Source organism: Sturnira hondurensis, unplaced genomic scaffold (assembly GCF_014824575.4).
Source record: "Sturnira hondurensis isolate 20B ecotype Veracruz unplaced genomic scaffold, ASM1482457v3 Scaffold0021765, whole genome shotgun sequence".
Taxonomy (NCBI): domain Eukaryota; kingdom Metazoa; phylum Chordata; class Mammalia; order Chiroptera; family Phyllostomidae; genus Sturnira; species Sturnira hondurensis.
The window spans coordinates 627681-649563 of record NW_028094396.1 but is presented as its reverse complement, the minus strand read 5'-3'; the positions used below and the strand labels follow the sequence as shown (position 1 = coordinate 649563).

Below are 21883 nucleotides of genomic sequence, written 5' to 3'. Positions count from 1 at the left end.
TATTTATCAGTCTTCAGAGATATGTCTAAAATCTTGGGGGCTGTTATGGGCAGCAGGTCATAATTTTTATGCCGGCAAAAAAAAAAAAAAAAAACCCAAAAAACAACAGCCTGAAGAAGAGCTGGCAAAGCTTGTACAGAAGGGCTGTGCAGTAATTAAATCCTTCCTAGCTGAATCGAACAGAAACACGCAGCCCAGGTCTCGGGGTAGGCAAAGATAACTGATGTCTTTTAGAGAACATACATTCTTAGGATCTAAACTTCAGAATGGCTGTAACTATTCTCTAATTCTCATACTTTGTGTTTCCCCTCAGAGAAGAATAACTTAGGGAATTTCTTAGGGTTTTGTTTTGTTGGCCAGTATCTTCTTTTGAATGCTCTTTTATGTCCCACACAGTGATTATAACACTAGAAGTATTCTACGTTTTTTTTTTTCAAAATTGTTTTAATTAAAAAAAAAGAAGAAAATCCCTACTTCTAGATGACAGGCTTTCCTCCAGCCAGTGACATCTCCACAGCACTGATGCATGACCGACAACCGTTTGAGCCAAGGCCATGAAATGGCTTTGAAACTTAGATTTACAGCATAACCACTGAGAGGACCCACACAAAGGTAGCTATTAGCAGTCCCCTGAAGACAGGCTGATGTCCAGTGCTACAATTACTGTTACCATCAGCAGCTAACCTTTTATAAGCACTTTATATGCCTGGTGCTATGCCAAGTCCTTTACATACCTTATCTTAACTAATCTTCCCAACAGCCCAATGAGGTCAGCACGCTTACGATCCTCCATCCATTCCCCCCATTACCTAGCTCAGGGCTAGCAGGCAGTGAGCACACAAACATTTCTCAGATGAATTAAAACATGTCGTGTTACATTAAAATCAGTGCCCTTCAAAGATGGAATTATAGGAATGCAATTTACTGACTCATTTCCAGCTGAAAGTGTCCACCGCAAGAAAAGGTACAGGAAAGAAGAGGGGAAAAGGAGCCAGAAGGGAAGACACCTGGAGATACTTATCAAGAACACGTGCACGAGCTGCTCCGGAAGAGGCAGAGATCAGCCTTGTGCGGTCCTGGGACAGAACCGCCCCTCAAAGCAGACCAGGCAGGTGCAGCTCCGAATGGCTGCAGGCAATGCAGCCACCCTCTCCTGGAACCCCCAGAACTACAAATCATTCCTGTCAACAGCACCCAAGTTCTAGGTTGGGGACTGTCTGTACCCTTCTCAGATGGGTCAGCCTTGCCTCTGCCCAGAGTAAGCGAAACCGCACGCCGGGGAAGACAGCAATGGAGGCGAGTAAAGAGCACAGGAAGAGGGTTCGAGTTCTGACTGAGCCTGTAACCAAGTGGCTGGATCTCCTGTATAAAGGAGATCTATTACATCATCTCTAAGGTGCCTCCTAACTTTTCATGATTTAGTCCCTTCTGCTTGAGAAGTCCTCCTTGGGTTTCAGTTCCACGCTTTGAATATCTGGGCTCTTCAAGAAAAGCCAGGGATTTGGTTGGAAGGAGAGGGCAGGCCATGCAGCTTCTCACTCACTAATAAGCAGCACTCCAGAAGTGTGGGGAATATTTGTAGGGCAGAAGAAACGGGCATCAGGGTTTTCAAAGGGCACATCAGGAAGCAGAACACCAACAACACTACTCCAGGGGCAGGAATGCCTACAGTACTGTCCGGGCTCAGAGGTGAATCCCCAGTGTTCGCCTTTTTTAAACTTTTAAATTGTTTTGCATAAAAACACAGATAGAATGTGAAATCTTACACTTTCATTCCACGTTACGACTCACCACCCTGTAGCACGTGGTGCCACTAGGGTGACACCCCTCTGGCATTATCGGTGATCGTGGGGTCCAGGGCTATACCAGAGGGGTATTCAGCTTCTGTTTCCGATCTCCACCTCACTCCCATTTCTACTAGGCTCCATTCTGACTGGTAGTCAGTACTGCTCTCCAGGTAATAACTGATATCCTTGTTCCTACCCCAGTCAGAGAATCAGGTGTGAGAAGAGAAGCACAGGATTTGGGTTGGGGTAGTAGGGGTAGGGATAGAGTTAGGGTCAGGGTCAGGGTCAGGGTGTGTATGTGTGGCAATTCTCCCTCGATTAAGATATATTCCTGGGAGGCAGAGAAAAGCAGAAGGCATAGTGGAAAAACGTACATGTTCAATAGTCAATTCAATTTTCATCATGATAAAGGCACTTCCTGGAAAAAAAAAAGAAACAAAAAGGCCCAAGGATTTTGTCCCTCAGGTGGTGAATTAGAGTAAATGGTAGTGTCCCAAGGGCTCCTCTCGGAGGTCGCCAACACTTTTCTAAAGGAACTTGGAGTCACGGTTTCCCAGATTCAATTCAGTTTATGAAATGAGCTGTATTAATTCATGGGCCAGAGAAGAGACAGTCACATCAAGTCAATGTTCTTTCTTAGTGACTCTGGGGAAAAGTAGTCAAAGAAAAAGAAATTACGGATGAGAATCCTTTGGGATGCCCGGTGAACCCCCATAACTCTCAGCCACACTTTATGACGTCAGAAGTGGAACCCCACTGCTCTGGTAAAAGAGCCACGGGAACCTGATCCCAGCCCCGCCCCACCCCTAGATAAGCAGAGGAGGAGAGTAATCAGGAAAGGTTTCAAAGAAGGGCCTTTGATCCACATACACAAAGTTCATTACAAGTTAACCTGAAAGTTAAAGGCTCTGAAACTGGCTTCCATCCATCTTAGTGAGGTCAGAAAAATCTCTAGGGTTCTGATCTAAGAAGTCACAAATTCCAGTCCGCAACCCATGGCCTAGCAACCTCCAGGGGGTCGGAAATCCCTTTTGTCACTCTGAAAGCAGTTGTTTTTAAAAAAATTTAAGATAATTAAAAGAGAATCCAGATCTGACCCACTTCTTTGGGCTTAAAGGAAAGTATAAGGAGCAAAAGCCATCCTGAAACTTCCCACAGAGTGTGACATCGGTGATAAACTGCCTTTCAGACACATGCATGCTATTATCTCACTCTTGGCGATTTTTCCCTTCCAAAAAAGGCAGTTATAAATGTTATCTGTTGTCCTTCTGCCTTCCCACCTGATCTCCATTTCCATCCTACCCTTGTTTTTCTGTTTCCTCGCCCTTCAACACCAATTTCAGGGTAGGGAAGAAAGATCACCTCTCCTCAAGTCCCCTGACCATCCTCATGCTCCACAGAATCAAAAGCCGAAAGAGAAAAACAGATTGTTGCTTTTTTCACTTGTCTGAAACAAAAGACAAGCTCAACTAACTTCATTCCACACTTTTCCTAAATGTGGTGTTTTAAGGCCACACAAGTACATCACTAAATATTTGAGTCTTACTCGAGTGCTAACAATTATAACCATTTAGGACTCACCAGAGATAGTGCAGGATGCCGCAATTAGCTTTGAGTCAAAAATAACCAGGACGTTCCATTTCCCCTTGATTCCTTTTCTCTAGACTTTCCGAGGAGGTGCCCTTTAAATCCCGAGGGGCTAGAAGCCAGTTAGGGAAGGCCCCTTGAGCCGGGATCCAGTGTGGTGGGTTCCAACTTATTAACTACCAGAGGAGTAGGAGAGAGCCAACTTCTACCAGGAGACGAGATAGAGACTCGGTAACCACCTTCTTTTATTGGAACGGGGAAGCTGCCTTTCAATCGCATTAAGTCCAAACAACCAGAGAAACTGGTTTAACTGAAAAGGGAAGCCGACCTTCAACACCAATGTCAAGGTAGGGAGAAAGGTCAGTCACCTTCCATCAAACCCCTTCACTTCATTCAGCCTCTCAGAATTTTCCCTGAGCCCTTCTCTGTCATATAATTTGGCACTTTTCCCCACATAGTTTTGGGGCTCTGGGTGATGTATTCAAGCTCAGTACAAGACCTTATCTTCTCAGTCTGCTTCTGAAAGATGCCGACATCTCTGTCAGATCTCTCTTTTCAGTTAGAGAAGACTGCAGGAGCCCCAGGGGCAGTGCCCCAACACCCCAGACACATCACCCCGCCTAGCGGAAGCCAGCAGTTCTTTGAAGGGTGGCTAACTCACCTTCCCTACCACCATTCTCAGATTTGAGCCCTAGTTTTTCCTCGCCACATGTTTCTGATCTAGGAAAGATGAAGGAGTGAAGAGGAAGCACGCACATTTGTTAACCTCCTTTCCCCTTTAAAGCTGCTTTCACTGCTGGGCCTTTTTGGTCCCTCGGTGTTCAGCTGGGGATCGACGGTCTCCTCCAGCTCTGTCTCATCTGACATCACTTTTCTTCCAGTGCCTGTCTCCAAGCCCAAGAGCCTGCAGCCTCCATTTCCGGACCCAGCAGGCAGGAGGCAGCCCAGCAGGGGCCCTAAACTGGCTACCCACCCCCTCCTCAGCCACAGCTCAGAGGGACAGCCAGGCCAATTCACACACAAAGCAAAAACTGGAGAGACCCGAGAGAATTGCTCTGTAGGGAAGCTGGGCTGCCACGCATCTGGAAAAGCGCCCAAGTCCCCGAATTCTGCCTTTGGACAGGAAATGGACTCCCAAGAAATCCTGCTTGGAAACCCTTCCCAGTGAAAGCAGAGCAAAACCCACCCACTCTGACTCCCTTTGGCTATTTCCTGCTTTCTCGCCCTTTTAATGCCCCTTTCTTTCAATTCCCAACCTTGGTTTTCAGTGTCTCTGAACTAGGCTTGGGTATTTGTGAGGGTACTGACCCTCTGTGATTTCTCCTCCATCCGAATTCTGGCTCTGAGAGAGAGCTACCACACAGTTCTGGGCCGTCCTGATTAAATTCAGAGGGAGAGACTCTAATGCTGGGGCGATGATCATTTTTGATTTGGGGAAATGTCCTTCCGATTTAACTAGTGTTTGGAGCCTTATAGCTGCTCAGGGTGGAGCATATGTCAGGGTGTCTGTGTGGCATAGAAGACGGCGAAGGGGTACTTGGATAAAGTTCATTCATCAGTAACTAAGAGAGAAGGTTCCACCTGGACTGTTAGACAACCATGAAGACAGAGACCAGGGCCCTGTACCTGGACGGGGAGGCTACAGGTCCAACAGAGGACCCTTGAAAAGGGCAAATGTCAAGTGGGAGGCCGCACCTCACTTCTGGCCATACAGAACCAGAATCTCTGTTTCCCCCACGCTCCCAGCTAGGAAATGCTGAAGTGGCAGGACAGCTTGGGGAACATCTGCTAACTCTATCTAGGAAAATAGGTTTGTTTTTTTTTTCAGGAGAGGCTACCCAATCAATAGCCTCCCCCTCAGTCATACTTCTCACCACCTTGTTTTGCAGGCTGATTTGGGAGTGGGGGGAGTTAGCTGCTTCCTGAAAGTCTCCTCAACAACATTAAAATTAGCAGAATAATTACATACAGCCCTAATTGGGTATGTAAAGAGTTCTTGGTTAATTAATGAGTCGAACTCTGGCCCAGAGTTGCAAACCTACTTAGGCCTGTGAAATCCCAGGCAGAGAAAAGCCAGCTCCAGTCCCTAAAGAAAATTGTCACTTGGCAAAAATAGTTCCTGATGCAGAGACAAGTGTCAAACGCATTCCTATAGCTAGGAGTCATCAGTCAATCCCGCAGCTGAGATCCATATGTAAATGAGAGCAGGGGACTGGGGCTCTGCCCCCGCGGGGCCACGCACTCGGCTCCCAGTGCCGCCTCCCCACACGCTGCATCCGCACCCCACTCCCCAGCAGGCCGGCGTCCTGACATCCAAAATCACTGATAAATAACAGTTTCCAAACTGCAGCTCCGCAGGCAAGTCAGAACCGAGCCATGAGAGCGAGCCCGCGCGAATTCTGCCAGGAAAACCGAAATAAACGAGGTTCACAGCAAACCGTCTCCCTTTGCCGCCCTTCCACTATCCAGCCCTACTCCTCCCACCCTTCCCTTGCGTTCAGCCGCCCCAGTCTTTGGCTAAACGAGGGCGCAAGGGCGGACAGCCACTCACCTCTGCACGGGAAGCAACAGCAGCACCGGGCAAAGAGCCACCCCAGAGAGGGACCTCGGGAGTAAACCCGCTCGCTGCCCTTCATGCTGCCGCGCGGCCCCAGCGCTCCAGCATGGCCCGGGACGCCAGCAGCGCGGGGGAGCTCGGCGGGCAGGAAACTTCAGCGCCGCGGCCCGGGAGCCAGCTCTCGCCCTCTCGAAGTCACTCCTAGCAGTCCTCCGCGGACACCGCGGCCGCGGTCTCACGTTCTGGGAGCTGGAGCCAGGAGGGGTGGGGCCCGGGCAGGGAAGGAGGGCCTAAGGGGGGCGGAGTTCCAAAGTCCAGCTGTTTGCCGGAGTACCCGGCAGCCGCGAGTTCGCAGCCTTCAGCAACGCCTGCCGCCCGGGGCTGTGGCCACAGGGAAACCAGGGAGAGAGGACGGTCTGCTGCACACCAAGCCCCTGGCACAAAACCGATGCGCCTCCTTTCTGTGCAGCTTCCTTTCCCCAAAGGCCACCAACAGGGGTGTCCAACCCGCGACCCGCGGGCGGCATTCGACCAGGGATGGCTATGAATGCGGCCCAGCGCAAAATAGTAAATTGACTTAAGTACTTTCTTTGCTCATCAGTTTTCTTAGTGTTGTGGATTTAATGTGTGGCCCAAGGCAACTCTTCTTCTCCCAGTGTGGCTCAGAGACGCCAAAAGGATGGACACCCTATGTGGGACAGGAGAGATTTAGGTTCAAGGCTCAACAATGCTTTTCCTCTCCAACGGGTTCAACTTCTCCTTCCCCTCAGCCTTCAAACACTGTCAGCCTCCTCTGCATTGAAAACACCTTCCATATCCCTTTTACTTTTCTCCTTTGGACATTTCACGCTAACGCTGATAATAGTACTTCACTTTTTTATTGGCTCGTGGGCTTTAATGATGTTGTTGGAAGGCACTCTGGATTTGGAGTCATAAAACCAAAGTTCAAAGCTGCCTGCCACCTACTTCGCTGTTTGACCTCGGGCAAGTCACTGCACTTTTTTGATCTTCAATTTCAGCATTTAAAAAAAAAGTATACAAAAGAAGGACAACGGCCTGCTAACAGAATTTTAAAAGACCCATCCATGGAAGTGCCCGTGAGAGAGATGCTGAATGGTTCCAGGTGAGTGAACGGCTGCAGAGAAACTCCCAGCATCTCACTTCCGGGGGCAGCTTCCATTCACCACCGCCATCACGCACACCCCATGGAACTGTCATTTCTGTATTACATCCCTGTCTGTTTCTTCTTTACACTTTTTCATAGTTCAAGACCAAGCCCACCTGGACCGCATCAGCTGGACCCACCTGAGAGTAGATGAGTTTATCACTCACAGGCCATCTCTCCCATTCCCTTGTGTCCGGCTCTGAGAAAGAGGGACGGCTGGAAACATGCAATACTCACAAAGCACAGAGGGCTCATTCACCAGAAAGACAGGGAGATTTGTTAGGGGAATACAAATCAGAATCACTCAGGTAACCAATTCCCACCCAAGAGAAGGAAATACAGCCAAGGGTCAAGACTTGTAGGTATTACCGGTATTGGGGGTTTCCTTTTTCAGCTTGAATTGTTTAGATTTGTGCCTTATTTATCTTAAATTCTCACCTGAGGATATGCTCATTGATTTCAGAGAGAGAAGGAGAGGGACAGAAACATTGATATGTAAGAGAAACATCAAGCAGTCGCCTCCCTTTTGTACCCCAACGGGAGTAGAGGGGATTGATCCTGAAACCTAGGCATGTGCCCTGATGGGGCACTGAACCCACCACCTTTGTGGTTTATGGGAGGATGCTCCAACCAACTGAGCCACCTGGCCAGGGCTGTGCCGTGTTTATCTATATGCTGCAGCACCTGCCTCACGGTTGGAACACAGTAGATGCTCAGTAAATGATAGCAGACAACTTAATGGGTAGCAATTGCTAACATGTGTTGAGCATTTATATGTGCCAAAAAGTTTCCTAATTGCTTTCTATTAATTCATTTGTCCACACAAAAAAAACCTTGTAAGGTGGGGTCCTCTATTACATCTGAGGAAACTGGATGAATGAATTATGATGAGGCTTTGATGGTTTAACTCTAAAAATCTCTACATCAGAGGGGAAATGGAATGTAACTTCCAGTTGTACCACTGCCACCCCCCTGACGGCCTCCCTCGGCAAGCATTACCTAAGGGTCTCACTGTTGAGCAGGAAACGTGCCTCTGTGCTCCACAGACAAAACAGAGAAATGAAAGTTCAAATTGCTTGTGCAGCCTGCACACCAGATTCCTGATTCACTGACCATCCCAACTACTGGTCAGTCTCATCTTGCCAGATTGAATTACTGCAGGATCATAGTTATCCTGGGTTTCAGTTCTGACCTGTGGCAACCAGTACGATTGTCTAGTTTTCTCTTCCGTGTCACCAAAGAGAACACCCATTTTGCTGTTCTTTGTAAGCCCAGGTCAGAAAATGGCCAGCACCTTCCACCCTTCTAAAATTCAAATTTCTTTTCTTCTGATTTGCTGCATGGGGGCTATGACACAAGAATCAGTAACTACCTGGTTTACCCGCCCAGTCCACCCCTTTGGTACTACGTGCCAGGCTCTGCTCTGGGTATTGGGTCTACACTGGTGCACAAAAACGACCCCATCCCTTGCAGAGCTGGCCATCTGGGCAGACTTGCCATGTACATGAGCGAAAAGAGAATCAACACCGGATATTTGCCCAAGTTTTGAGTTGAGGGATTTAAGAAAATAGGTGCCTGAATCCTATAACCTGCATCTAGATGTTTTAAGGTGATATCCTTAAGACAATTTAGAGGGGATATAGTAGGCCAATGGTTTTTAAACATTGGTGCTTATTAAAATTATCAGGGAAATGTTAGCAAATACTAGGCATTAGGTTTTTTGTTTTATTTTGCTTTGTTTTGTTTTTAGAAAGTTCTCAGGTAATTGATTCTAGGGTGGAACCAAGATTAGGAAACACTGATGCCTGGGTATTCCCCTCCTCCCCCCCATCACCCTCAACACTGCCTCAAGATTCAGATCGATTCACTTTGGGCACAGGTGGACATTACTATTTTTAAAAGTTCCTAGGTGCTTGTAATGTGCAGCATAGGCTGAGAGCCACTGGTATAACTGGTGGTTCTCAAACTTGAATTGCATCAGAATCACCTGTGTGGCGGGGCGGGGCGTGAGTTAAAGCACAGGTGACTGGGCCCGGCTCCCACAGTTTCTGATTCAGTGGATGTGGGTGGGACCTGAGGATCTCCACTGCTACAAGTTCCCAGGTGATGCTGATATTATTGTAGGGACCACACTTGGAGAACTAGTAGCTTAGAGGATTTCCACCCCCCATCTTTTGGTGATCTATGCTCACTTGTTTTTGATAATAGCACCTTGATTTTTCTTTAAGGAACCAGTCCTCCTCCATCGTCAGAACTTGTTTTGAGGCATGGCTGACCGCACGGCCCCCAGCCCCTTCCAAGTTTGGGCCCGTGATTTGTGCTTGGCCAGTCAGTGACGAGGATTGGCTCAGCTTAAGCACATGACCCAGTTTCAGCCAATGAACAAACACTGTGATACCTTAGCAAGAACGACTGGGAAAGCAGCTTCCCACAAGATTTCTGAGTTGGTACAATGTAGGCCTAAAGCAGCTGGAGGCTGACGTGCCCTAAGCACACAGGAGGAAACTCCCTGAGAATAAAGCTGACGTGGATGAAAGAGACGAGACAGACAGACAGGGGAGAGCGACAGAGGAAGAGAGAATAAGAGGATAGTTTTGATATCATCTGAATAACTAGATACGCTTTCCCCCCAAGTATTACTGATCCCTGGACTTCATTTGAGCCCCCAGTAAGCTCCTTTTGGGGAGGGCATAAGATAGTTGAATGTCTTTAATGTCAGGGTTTTCAAATACCTAGCCACCTACTCCCAAAGTTCACTGGAGTTACAGCAATATCTGTACAGTGTTCTTAATTTCCAAACAGTCGGCGGAGTCTTATGCTTATCTTTAGCAGAGTTCGTCTTTAGTGAGGCCTCCAGCCAAAGTCCATTTTCATATGAATAAGATGTTCTGCCTACCTGTGTGTCTATTTTACGCCTCATCTCCATTCCTCATAGCAGAAGAGCCCCAAAGAATTCCCGATAGTCCCAGTCTGCAGACATACAGGCCAGGTAAACCAAAATGCTGGGCCTATTAGTGGGGACTAATAGGACTTCCCTCCCCTGGCTAGTCAGCCACAGGCTTCAGTAGTGCTGGGCCATGGCCTCAGGCATCTGTCCTTTGCACCGACACACAGGTGGTGAAAACTTTTCTTTTAGGATTGTTCTCTTCTGATTTATAGGAACAGAGTCTTTCAAAATGACACTTCCCATATTTCTTAGCGAGAGCATAGCCCAGGGACAGAAGGAATAGCAACTGTGCCTGGACATTCCTGAGAACCTTCTTTCTGTGACAAGTACAGTGCACACCTCTTACAGCGCATGCTCCAATGGGCTCAGCGGGTTCTGGGCCGTGTCCTGGAGAACAACGGAGGACAGGCCCCGTTTTCCTCATCCCACCCACTGCGACCCACCAATGACCCGCCTTTTCCTCCAGCAGTGAATCTCACTGCCAGCACCCACTCACAGACTCTCGTCCAGATTCATATCTATAGTTTTAAAAAGCTCTGCAGGTGATTTCAGTGTGAACTAAGAGTTAAGAACCCCTGACCTTGGGGCTCCAGGCCACCTACACACACTCTGGGATTACTTCCTGCATGTCGACAATAGAGTTGGGGAGGCACCTGGACTGAAATGCTTTCACTTTTCCCTGGACTTACCTTCCACGGCCTGTTACGCTCCTTAATCATCATCTTCCCTGTGTAGATTTCTGGCCTGTCAACTGCCCAGCTGCTGATGCCAGGGTGGTGGACGATTTTCCCCAAATTACCCTGTCCTGGCTTTCATTTATGAATAGAAAGTTTTAACCCTGATGGTGGCTTAAAATTCAAAGATTCTTGCCAAGTACCAATGGTGTATTCAACAAATGATTGGTTTCTGAAAATCTACTCTCCACAATAACCTATATATGTTTATCTATATATACATATATACATATATTTCATATATACATATACAAAATTTGTGTGACAAATATAAGGCGAATAAGACATGTTCCCTAGACAAAGAACAGGGTGAGTCCTAGGAGATGGAGTGGTTCAGTTTCTTTGTGGTAGTAAAGGGAAACTGGAGACAGATCAGGACTGGACATGGGGAGGGGTTTCGTCTTTACGTAAAAAAGAGGAACTGAGATAATCATCAGTGACCAGAAACACATAAGATTAGAGAAAGGAGGTGCAATATTTAATTTGAACTCCAAATATATCTTTCAAAATTGTATAATATCTGTGTGGGTAACTAATCCGAAGTAACATGTACTATTTTAATAATGTCTGCAGAAAAAGCACGATTGCCAGCGTTATGCACAGTCATCTCCTGTCATCTCCTCTCCTCATTATCCCTGTTCAGCGTGCCCGGGCCGCTGCCCCACTGCTGGCCCTGTGGGTACGACCATCCGCCTGGGGACAGCTCCCGGACTCCGGTGACTAAACCATCACTTAGCTTATCCTCTACGTGGAAATGGGTGCTTCTGTTCTTGCCTATCGGATACCTGACTACCTCTTTCTGGCCATCTCACTCATCCTCAAGAAAGTGAAGCTCCAGCTCATCCTGTCAATCATCCTCTTTGTTTTCATGGATCACCTTCCGGTCCGTACCAGGCCCCAGGTTAGGGGGGTGGTTCAGACAGTACTGATGAAGACTATGGGGTTTCACAGAAGACTCAGATGTCTCCCCAGGACAGCCAGTGTTCGTGTTCTATGGGAAGAGGCAGGGTCATAGGCAACCAGGACGGGTTCCTGCAGGTCTGCACTGAGCAGCCGCCTGCGCTCGGGAGAGAAGCTATTTATCAAAGTGAGAGATGGGTGCAGCCGGAGTTGCTAAAAACAAATCACCCCAGGTTTTGTCCACTTCCAGAAATATTTACTTCTAAATAGGTCAAAGTGTTCCCAAAGTAGGGCAGTCGAAGTGCCAGTCTATCACTTTGACTGAGTTTCAACTTAGGAAGGCTTACCACTGCGAAGTGTCCACTGTAAAGGAGGGCGTTTCGATTCTGACTGCCAATGCCGCCTTCCCTCCCACAGGCAGGAGCAGCTGCAGGAGCGTGTAGACGCACAGGGTGTGATGGAGCGGTTTCTGATACATTGAATGCCAAGTGCATTTTGCCGTGATGTAATGCAAGTCAGTTTGTTGAAGACTTCAATGCTGGGAGGGATGTGGGAGGTACAGCCCATCCTTATATTTCTGGCTTTTCAACAATTCCAAATAAATGAGAGGTGCTGAGCCCATGTGTCCCCACAGAAGATTTCTCAGGAAATAGAGTTTCAAAGACTTCCTCAATCAGAACTCCTACCATCAGAACAGTCTTTCCCATTCCCATCCTTAAGCTCCTTCTTGCTAAAGCTTAAGCTGGTTTCCCCTGTAGTTCTTAGGGGATGGAGAATGCACTGAGCCTGGTCCTTCACGCATGAACTCCTCAGGGTTCCTTCCTTCCTTCCATTCCCTTCTCCTCCCTTCTTCCCTCTCTACCTCCCTCCCATATTTACTGAGAACTTCTTATATGCTAGTCACTGTTCTAGATGCTGAGGATAGAGCAATGAACAAAACAGACAAAATTCCTGTACCTGTAGGGAGAATCTGGGGGTGGGGCAGTGGGAGGAATAGATAATACACATTAATAAATATGTCAGGTAGTGAATAATGGAGTGAGGAAAAGTAAAACAGGGAAAGGCCCATCTAGTGTGATGGGAGAGGGTGGCAGTGAGAGCAGGTCTCTCTAACCAGGTGGTATTCGAGCAGGGATGTGGAGGAAGCATGGCAGCAAGCCGCCCGGGCATCTCAGGGTCTGGAGTATCTGCAGTGCCCCAGGCAGGGAACCACAGGTGCAGGTGCTGGATGGCGGTGTGTATCGCTTGACCTCGGAAAAGCGGAGTCGGGAGGGCTGGTCAGGAGAGTGGTAGGATGTAATAGGAAGAATAGGTCCCCCTAAGACGTCCACATCATCCTCAGAACCTGTAAATAGGCACCCTTACAGGACAGAAGGGGCTTTGCAGATGTAATTATGTGAAGGACCTTGAGATGGGGAGGTCAGCCTGGATTGTCCAGGTGAACACAATAGAATCATGAGACTCTTTAAAAGCAGAGCCCCTTTCCCGTTGTGGTCCGAGGGAGACGTGACTACGGATCAGAGAGAGGCAACACTGCTGCTGGCTTTGAAGATGGAGGAAGAGGCCACACGCCAAGGAACGCTAGACGGTGGGAAAGGTGAGGAACCAGTTTCTTGCTGAGAGCCTCCACCAGGAACGCCACCCTGCTGGCACCTTTAGTCTGGCCCAGTGACAGCCCTGTTGGATTTCTAAACCGATAGAACAGAAGGGGGATGAATGTGTTGTTTGAAGCCAGTAGGTTTGTCGTAGTTTGTTATGGCAGTAAAAGGAAACTAAGACGTATGAGATGAAGTCAGAGAACAGGTTCTAGGGCAGGCCCTGCAGGAGCGTCCTTGCAGACACACCAAGGCCTTGGTTTGTACTCGCAGTGAGACAGGAGCCGTGGGAATGGCTTGAGCTGAGCAGGATCTTCAGCTTGGGTCTCTGCCCTGCATTGGGAGCCAGGAATGGTAATCATCTATTTGCCCACCTGAGTACAAAGGTAGGACACCATACCTCCTGTGGCCCACAGGGCCTTGTGGAGAGTGAGGAAAGCGGGCATGATATCAGAATCCACATCCCTGGCTGGGGCTGGTGGACGCTGGTGGGAAAACTAGACAGCCCAGCCATATTCCAATGGCAGGGACAAAGAAAGGGGCACAGGCTGTTCAGCAAGTGAATGGTCTCTCTGCTCCTGGAAGACAGGGAGCTGGTGTTAAAAATAGCAAGTACTGTCAGCTGAAAGACTACATGTTGCAGGGTTGGGGTTCAAAAAGCAGTTTCAATTCTACACAGGTCTTGGATGAGGGGGAGCTCTTCTCAAGGTTCAAGTGGTAGGGTGACCCAGGGGAAGGTTCAAGTGACCCAAGGGAAGGCAGTGAGGTGATGAGAATAGGACTCTGACCGCTCTGCCTGACCATTCAGCATCAGAATGCCTCTGCTGAAAGCCTCTCAAACTGTGGCCTTTAATCCATTCACCTCTGACCCCATGACCTTCCCTGAACAGACAGCGGGCATACCCCAGCAGTCAGACAACTGCCTGCCTTCTCTGCTTCCCAAGCCACATTTGGTGCATGTCATTTCTGGTTTCTCCTGAGGGCAAGAGGTTTGGGCTTGGCTAGCTCTAAGAGAAAATCACTTGGGCTTCTCTTGGGGGGAATATTTTGTTTGCTGGGGTGACCTCCTCTCCACCTTCTCCAGCATCTCCTGAGAAAGCACAATCAGTGGCAGCCTTCCCCATCTGGGATCAAATCTGACTGTCATCTTAGCTCTGAGCTCCATTAGGTGGCTCACAGGACTCCAAGGGACAAGGATACTAGTCAAGCCTCGTCCTCCCTTCCCTCTGAATGATAACAAGCATCACCTTCACGAAGATCTAACAGATTCACAGTGCACACCAGGAGGCATGAAAATGTGCTCTTGAAACGGGCATTGGGCACCAGCTAAGCCACAGCAAACTCCTACAAAAAGAAAAAAGGCAGGAGGGCCCCAGAGAGATCAGTTCTTTCTCTTGACAGCACACGTCCTCCTCCTGCTTTGGGTGCACTTGGAGGCAGCACCACACTGGGATATATTTAGAGGAGGAAGTGGCCTGGCCTGACATCTTCCTAAAACCCTTAAATATCCTGAATAATATCAGAGGGATAGTCGCCAGCCAGAGTCAAGACATCTCACCCAGAACAAAGTAGGCCTCGGGCTCACTTTCTAACCATTGTTGCTGATCCTAGTCTTTAAAAAGAGGCGGGGGTGGGGTGGGGTGGGGCGGGAAGGAGGCAAGGGTGGGGTGGGACGGGAAGGAGGCAAGGGTGGGGAAGAGGTGAACTGCACGGCACCTGTACCTCCCTATCTCCCTCTTCCTGCAACGACATCCTGGGAGGGCTCCCAGATGGTTGTTCAATAACCATTAAGCCACTTCTGGTCCATCCTAACATAGACAGGTAAGTGGAAGAAATTAAATTAAAAACGAAATAAGGAAGGCAGTTTTCACAAAACTCCCCTTTGGCTTTGTCTTGTTTGAATTGAAGAATGACACATGCCTGGCCACCCCAACACTCAGAGTCTTGCACAGCCCTCCATCACATAGGGCAGCCCATCACTCTGGTGTGGTCCAAATGTTACCACCAGAGAGCAGAGCTAATCACTGAAAGAGAATCCGTCACTGAGAGGTGCCTGAAGTGCCAGCCAGGGAAGAAGAATTTTCAGCTTAAATGTATTAGATACAATCTCTCGACCCTCTGTGTAGAAGGCAAGAGAAATTAGAAGAGGAATAAACCATCATTTCTTGGGACATCAGAGAGCCAGATGGATCTGCGGTTGGTAGGCTGGAGACAGGGCCCTGGATAGGCCAGGAATAAAGTCTGAGGGAAAGGGGAGGGGGCAGACTAGATGTGAGGTCAGGGCCTTTGCAAAACCTGTGGATGAAACTAGATGGATTCGGACTGGAAACACCCTAGACTCACCCTGATAAAGGTATCAGAAGTGAGATAAGGGGCAGGCAGGGAAATGAGTGTTAATGGATGGCCTCTGGTACACCTATGCTGGGAAGTCAAAGTCGAGGGAAGTGAGCACTACTGGTCTGTTGTACAGATTTTAAGTATGGTGCTCACCAGCTGGTCAGTGGCGGAGCCAGGATTCAGACTCAGGTCTTCCACACTGAGACCCTTAGTTACTCCATACCTCTCATCATCTCATCTTATGGCCCACTACATACTATTGTAAAGCCTTGTGGTAGCCAGGTCATTTTTGTTTTATTCTACATATTAGCCTGTGCAGGAAACCAAAAGACCAACCTCACAGTTTAAAGGCAGTTTTACTGAACATTACCACTGTTGAGCCTCCCAGCAACTCTGTGAGATATGCAATTTTATCAGCTTCTCTTTGCATAGATGCAAAACTAAGGCTATATGACTTTCCATTCATTCCACACCCTGATCTTCCTAGCCCATCTGACGCCACGAGAACAGAACCCTCCCCTGTTTTCTCAAAAATTTGCAAATGCCCTTCCAAGGAAAATACAGGCTGATTGTAACATACTAGGTGGAACTACGTAGAAATTGCTGATAGTCAACCATTTTTGACTACAAAAATGGCAATTTCAGGAGGTTCAACCTAATAAATTGCCTCAAATGAAGATATCTTTGTTAGGCTTGGATGAATTAAACATAGCATACTGAAGTTAATCACTTGAGGTTACCAAATGAGGATATGAATGAAAGGTGATAAAAATGATATTTCCGAACAAATCACAATAGGAATGACGGTAGAGAATGACCGGGGAAAAAAAGACAAGCCTGCAGAGAGGCTCAGAATGGAAGGCAGTGACCTGTAAGTCTTGCGCCTTGAGAGAAGAGGATAAGATCTGTGAGGGAGACCAGGGGCTCCTGATGTGCAGGGGAAAGCCATATGGCTGGAAGTTCCTAAGTCCAAGGATGGTTACAAGAACTATAAAACAGCACACACCAATAATCACTTTCTATAAGTTAGGATTATTGAATTTAATCCAGAATGTTTTGTTCTGCTCTAAGGATTTCATAAAGGAATTTATAGAGAAATTGTGAGGTTCTTCTTAAGTAGTTCCTTAGAAAAGAAACGTCCAATATTTTATACACAAATCAAATTCCTTTGTTCTAGATAAAGATCAGAAGGAGATGGAGAAAGAGAATTAAGACTGCTGGGTTTCAATACAATGAGAACTGGGACCAGTGGGCTTAAGGAGGAGTGATGGCAAAAAGTATCTGGATTTCAGTAGTCAATATGAGGCATTTTCTAACCATCGGAATTGCACTCAGTGCAACAGGCCTCCTCTGGTAGTAATGAGTTCTCCCGTCCTGGAATGCTCAAGTAACGTTTTGGCTGACCACGTATCAGTAACATTTTAGAAAGGGGTCCCTATATTGGGACCAGAGTGAACCAGAAGACCTAAGGTACTTCCCTTTCTTTTTCTTTTTAAAGTTTGTTTCTTTAAATTTAAATTATATCTTATTTATTTTTATTTTTTTATCTTATTTTTTATGCTATTAGAGTTGTCCCAATTTTTCTCCCTTTGCCCCTCTCCATCGAGACTGCCCAATTCCCTCAGGTAGTCCCCGCACAGTTGTCTATGTCCGTGGGTTATGCATATGTATATTCTTTGGCTACTGTATTCCCTATGCTGTACTCACATCCCCATGACTCTTCTGTAATGACCAATTAGTACTTCCTATTCTTTTCATCTTTTTTGCCCATCTACCTCCAACATCTCGCCCATCTGGCAAACATCAAAACATTGTCTGTATCTATACTTCAGTTCTGTTCTGCTTGTTCATTTATTTCATTTTTTAGATTCAGTTATTTTTTAGAAGATTTTATTTATTTACTTTTCGAGAGAGGGAAGGGAGTGAGAAAGAGAAGTAGAGAAACATTGATGTGTGAGAGAAGCATCAACTGATTGCTCTTCGGATTCCCCTACCTGGGACCTGGCTTGCAACCCAAGCATATGTCCTGACTGGGAATTGAACAGGTGACCTTGGGTTTGCAGAACAACACTCAGTCCACTGAGCCACATTTCAAGTCAGGGATAGATTCAATTATTGATAGATATGTATTTTTTGCCCTTTTATTGTTTATATTTTTAATTTTCTTTTTAAAGAAACCCCTTTAAATTGGAATAACTGTAAAACATAAAAAACAGAAGAAGACCCTATAATATTTCATTTAATGTTTTTTGTGGTGAAGAACTTTAGCTTTTTCTTGTCTGGGAAGTTCTTTATCTGTCCTTACATTCTAAATGATAGCTTTGCTAGGTAGAGTAATCTTGGTTGTAAGTCCTTACTTTTCATCACTTTGAATATTTCTTACCCATCTCTTCTAGCCTGAAAAGTTTCTTTTGAGATATCAGCTGATAGTCTTATGGTAGCTCTCTTATAGGCAACAGTTTTTCTCTTGCTGCATTTAAGATTCTCTCCTTGTCTTTAATACTTCGCATTTTAATTATGATGTGTCTCACTGTGGGCTTCTTTGGGTTCATCTTGTTTGAGACTCTCTGAGCTTTCTGGACTTGTCATTATTTTTTCAAACAGGTTTTCAATTTCTCTCTTCTTATGGCACCCCCATGATGCAAATGTTGGCACACTTGAATTTGTCCCAGAGGCTCCTTACACTATTCTCACTTTTTTAGATTATTTTTTCTTCTTGCTGTTCTGATTGAGTGTTTTTTGCATTCTCACATTCCAAATTGCTGAGTTGATTCTTGGCTTCATCCACATTACTGTTGATACCCTGTAAATTGTTCTTTGTTTCAGTTAGTGTATACTTCATTCCTGACTGATTCTTTTTTATGGTTTCAATATCCGTTTTTATGCTGTAGAAGTTCTGAGTTAATCTACTCTTCCTCTAAGTTCATCGAGCATCCTTACAACCAGTGTTTTGAATTCTGCATCTAGTAGATTGCTGGTCTCCAATTTATTCAGTTCTTTATTTGGAGTCTTGTTCTGTTCTTTCATTCAGGCCATGTTTCTTTGTGTCCTTATTTTGGCAGCCTCCCTGTGTCTGTTTCTATAATGTGTATTAAGTAGAGCTGCTACAACTCCCTGGCTTGGTAGAGTGGCCTAAAGTAGGAGGTGTCCCATAGGCTACAGTGGCACATCCTCCCCTATCACCTAAGGTGGGTACTTGAGGTGTGCCCACTGTGTGGGCTGTGTACACCCTCCTCTTCTAGTTGAGCTTCAACAACTATTGGCAACAATAGTTGTAGAACTTCAAGACCCTTGTGGTTCTTAATGATGATTTTACTGTAGTTTAGTTGTAATTTTGATGTGGTTGTGTGAGGGGGCAAATGGTATTTATGTTGCCATCTTAGTACACAGTGGTCTTGTGTACCTCCTTAAAGTGCTTTCCCATTCTAAGATTCCAAGACTGCTTAAAAGTCCATGTTCACAAGGGAAATGAAATCTAATCAAGGAGCACTTTGGTTCAATTATAAGAGGAGAAAGTTTAATTCTAACTCTTCAAAATTCAGAAAAATGACAGCAGCTCTTTTAGAATCTCTACCAATACATATCTGTCTATCTTACTTTATTTTTTTTTGTTTTACAGTTGTTACAATGATTTTACCCTTTGCCACCCTCCACCCAGCCTGCTCCCTGCTTCCGTAATCAATTCCCACCCTGTAGTCCATGTCCATGGTTCCTTCATATATGAGGTTTGTCTGGAAAAAGTCCAGTCATTGTTAATATAATGAGAATGGTTTGCATGGCATTGACACAACCTGGCAGCCAAGGAGAGAGGACTGGCATGCACGTGTGTGAGCAATGACTTCCCCATACCAGTCAGTGGGTGGTAGACACTGTTGAGTGAGCATGTTTACTGTGTGGCCATCGCATTCAAACTGACTGATCAAGTAGAACATCACATTTTGTGTTAAGCTTGAACATTTCTCCATGGAAACTATTTGGATGATTCAGAAAATTGCAGCTATGGCCATGAACCCACTCACACACCACATCTAGTTCAGGGGTGTTTTGTAAAACATCAATCCACCCAGGTAACTCAGCCCCTCTACAGTCCAGATTTGGTACCCTGTGACTTCTGGCTTTTTTCAGAACTAAAATCGCCTTTGAAAGGGAAGACATTTCAGACCATTAATGAGACTTAGGAAAATACAACAGGGCAGCTGATGGCAATTGGTAGAACTGTGTGAGGCCTCAAGGTGCCTACTTTGAAGGAAACTGAGGTGTCATTGTCCTATGTACAATGTTTCTTGTATCTTGTATCTTCTTCAACAAATGTGTTTTTCATATTACATGGCTGGATACCTTCTGGACAGACCTCGTATGTTCCTTGGCTAATGCCTTCGCCTTCTTCCAAAGAGTCCTCCCACCATCTCCCTTCTTACTTCTGTCAGTCCATTCTGTGATTCTATGTACTAGTTCTATTTTGCTGATTAATTTATTTTGTTCATTAGATTCCTCTTACAAGTGAGATCATATGGTATTTGTCTTTCACTGACTTGCTTATTTCACTTTGCATGACAGTCTCCAATTCCATCCACACTGTTGCAAAAGGTAGAAATTCTTTTTCTGCTGTGTAGTATTCCATTGTGTAAATGCACCACAGTTTTTTAATCCACTTATCTACTGATGAAAACTTAGGCTGTCTCTAACTCTTGGCTATTACAAACGGTGCTGCTGTGAACATAGGGTGCATAGTCCTTCTCAACTTGTGTTTCAGGGTTCTTCAGATATATTCCAAGCTGTGGAATCACTGGATCAAAAGGCAACTCTATTTTAGTTTTTTGAGGAAATTTTATACTGTTTTCCACAGTGGCTGTACCAGTCTGCTTTCCCACCAACAGTGCACCTAGGTTCCCTTTTTTCCACATCCTCACCAGCACTGGTTGTTTGTTGACTTTAAATGATAGCCATTTTGGCAGGTTGAAGTGATATCTCATTGTGGTTTTAATTTGCATCCCTATGATGGCTAGTGATGTTGAGCATCTTTTCATATATCAATGGACCATCTGTATGTCCTCCTTGGAGAATTGTCTATTCAGGTCCTTTGCCCATCTTTTAATCAGATTGGTTGTCTTCTTGGTCTTGAATCACAAGAGTTCTTTGTATATTTTGGAGATTAGGCCTTTGTCTGATATGTCATTGGAAAATATGACCTCCCATATAGTCAGTTCCCTTTTAATTTTGATGATGATTTCTTCAGCCATGCAGAAAGTTTTTAGTGTGATATAGTTCCACTTGTTTATTTTTTCCTCTATTTCCTTTGCCCTAGAATATATATCAGTAAAAATATTGCTACAAAAGATATCTGAAATTTTACTGCCTATGTTTTCTGCTAGGACTCCTATGGTATCTTAATTTTGAAGTCTTTAATCCATTTTGAGTTTATTCTGGTGTATGGTGTAAGTTGGTAGTCTAGTCTCTTTTAAAATTTTTTTTGCATGTACCTGGCCAGTTCTCCCAATGCCTTTTATTGAAGAGACTATTTTTACTCCATTATATGCTCATTTCCCCTTTTTCAAATATTAATTGACCATAGAGATATGGGTTTATTTCTGGGAACTCTATTCTGTTCCATTAATCTACATGTCCATTTTTATGCCAGTACCAGAATGTTTTGATTACAGTGGCCTTGTAATATAGTTTGATATCAGGTATTATGATGCCCCCAACTTTGTACTTTTTTTCCCTCAAGATTGCTGAGGCTGTTTGGGGGTTTTCTTTTTTTTGATTCCATATAATTTTTTGTATAATTTGTTCTAGATCTGTGAAATATGCCATTGGTATTTTGATGAAAATTTCTTTGATTCGAGAGATTGCTTTGGGTAATATGGACATTTTAATGATGTTAGTTCTTCCAATCTGTGAAAATGGTATATGTTTCCATTTATTTGTATCTTCCTCAACTTCTTTCTTCAGTGTGCTGTAGTTTTCCAAGTATAGGTCTTTCACATCTTTGGTGAAATTTATTCTTATGTACTTTTTTGTTGCTGTTATTGCTATAGTAAATGGGAGTTTTTTCTTAGTTTCTCTTTCTGATAGTTCATTTTTGGTGAAAATATCATTGATTTCTGAATACTGACTTTGTAGCCAGCTACTTTGCCGAATTCACTTACCAGGTTGAGTAGTTTTTTGCTGGAATTTATAGCGTTTTCTATGTACACTATCATGTTGCCTGCAAATAATGACAGTTTCACATCCTCCTTTCCAATTTTGATGCCTTTTATTTCTTCTTCTTTTC

General features: G+C 45.5%; 1 protein-coding gene across 10 annotated transcripts in view; it reads right to left on the bottom strand.

Moving 5' to 3' along the window:
• KALRN (kalirin RhoGEF kinase) overlaps positions 1-21883 on the bottom strand; it is a 706454-nt gene that overhangs the window by 99771 nt on the left and 584800 nt on the right. For 7 of the 10 annotated variants that reach the window (XM_037033693.1, XM_037033694.1, XM_037033695.1 and 4 more), the window contains exon 1: positions 5926-6178. The exons of the other annotated variants lie outside the window; for them this stretch is intronic. In XM_037033693.1, the coding sequence (XP_036889588.1) occupies positions 5926-6010 (85 nt within the window). In that variant the 5' untranslated portion in view covers positions 6011-6178. Of the gene's footprint in view, positions 1-5925; positions 6179-21883 lie in introns of those variants that run through there. 10 annotated transcript variants of the gene reach the window in all.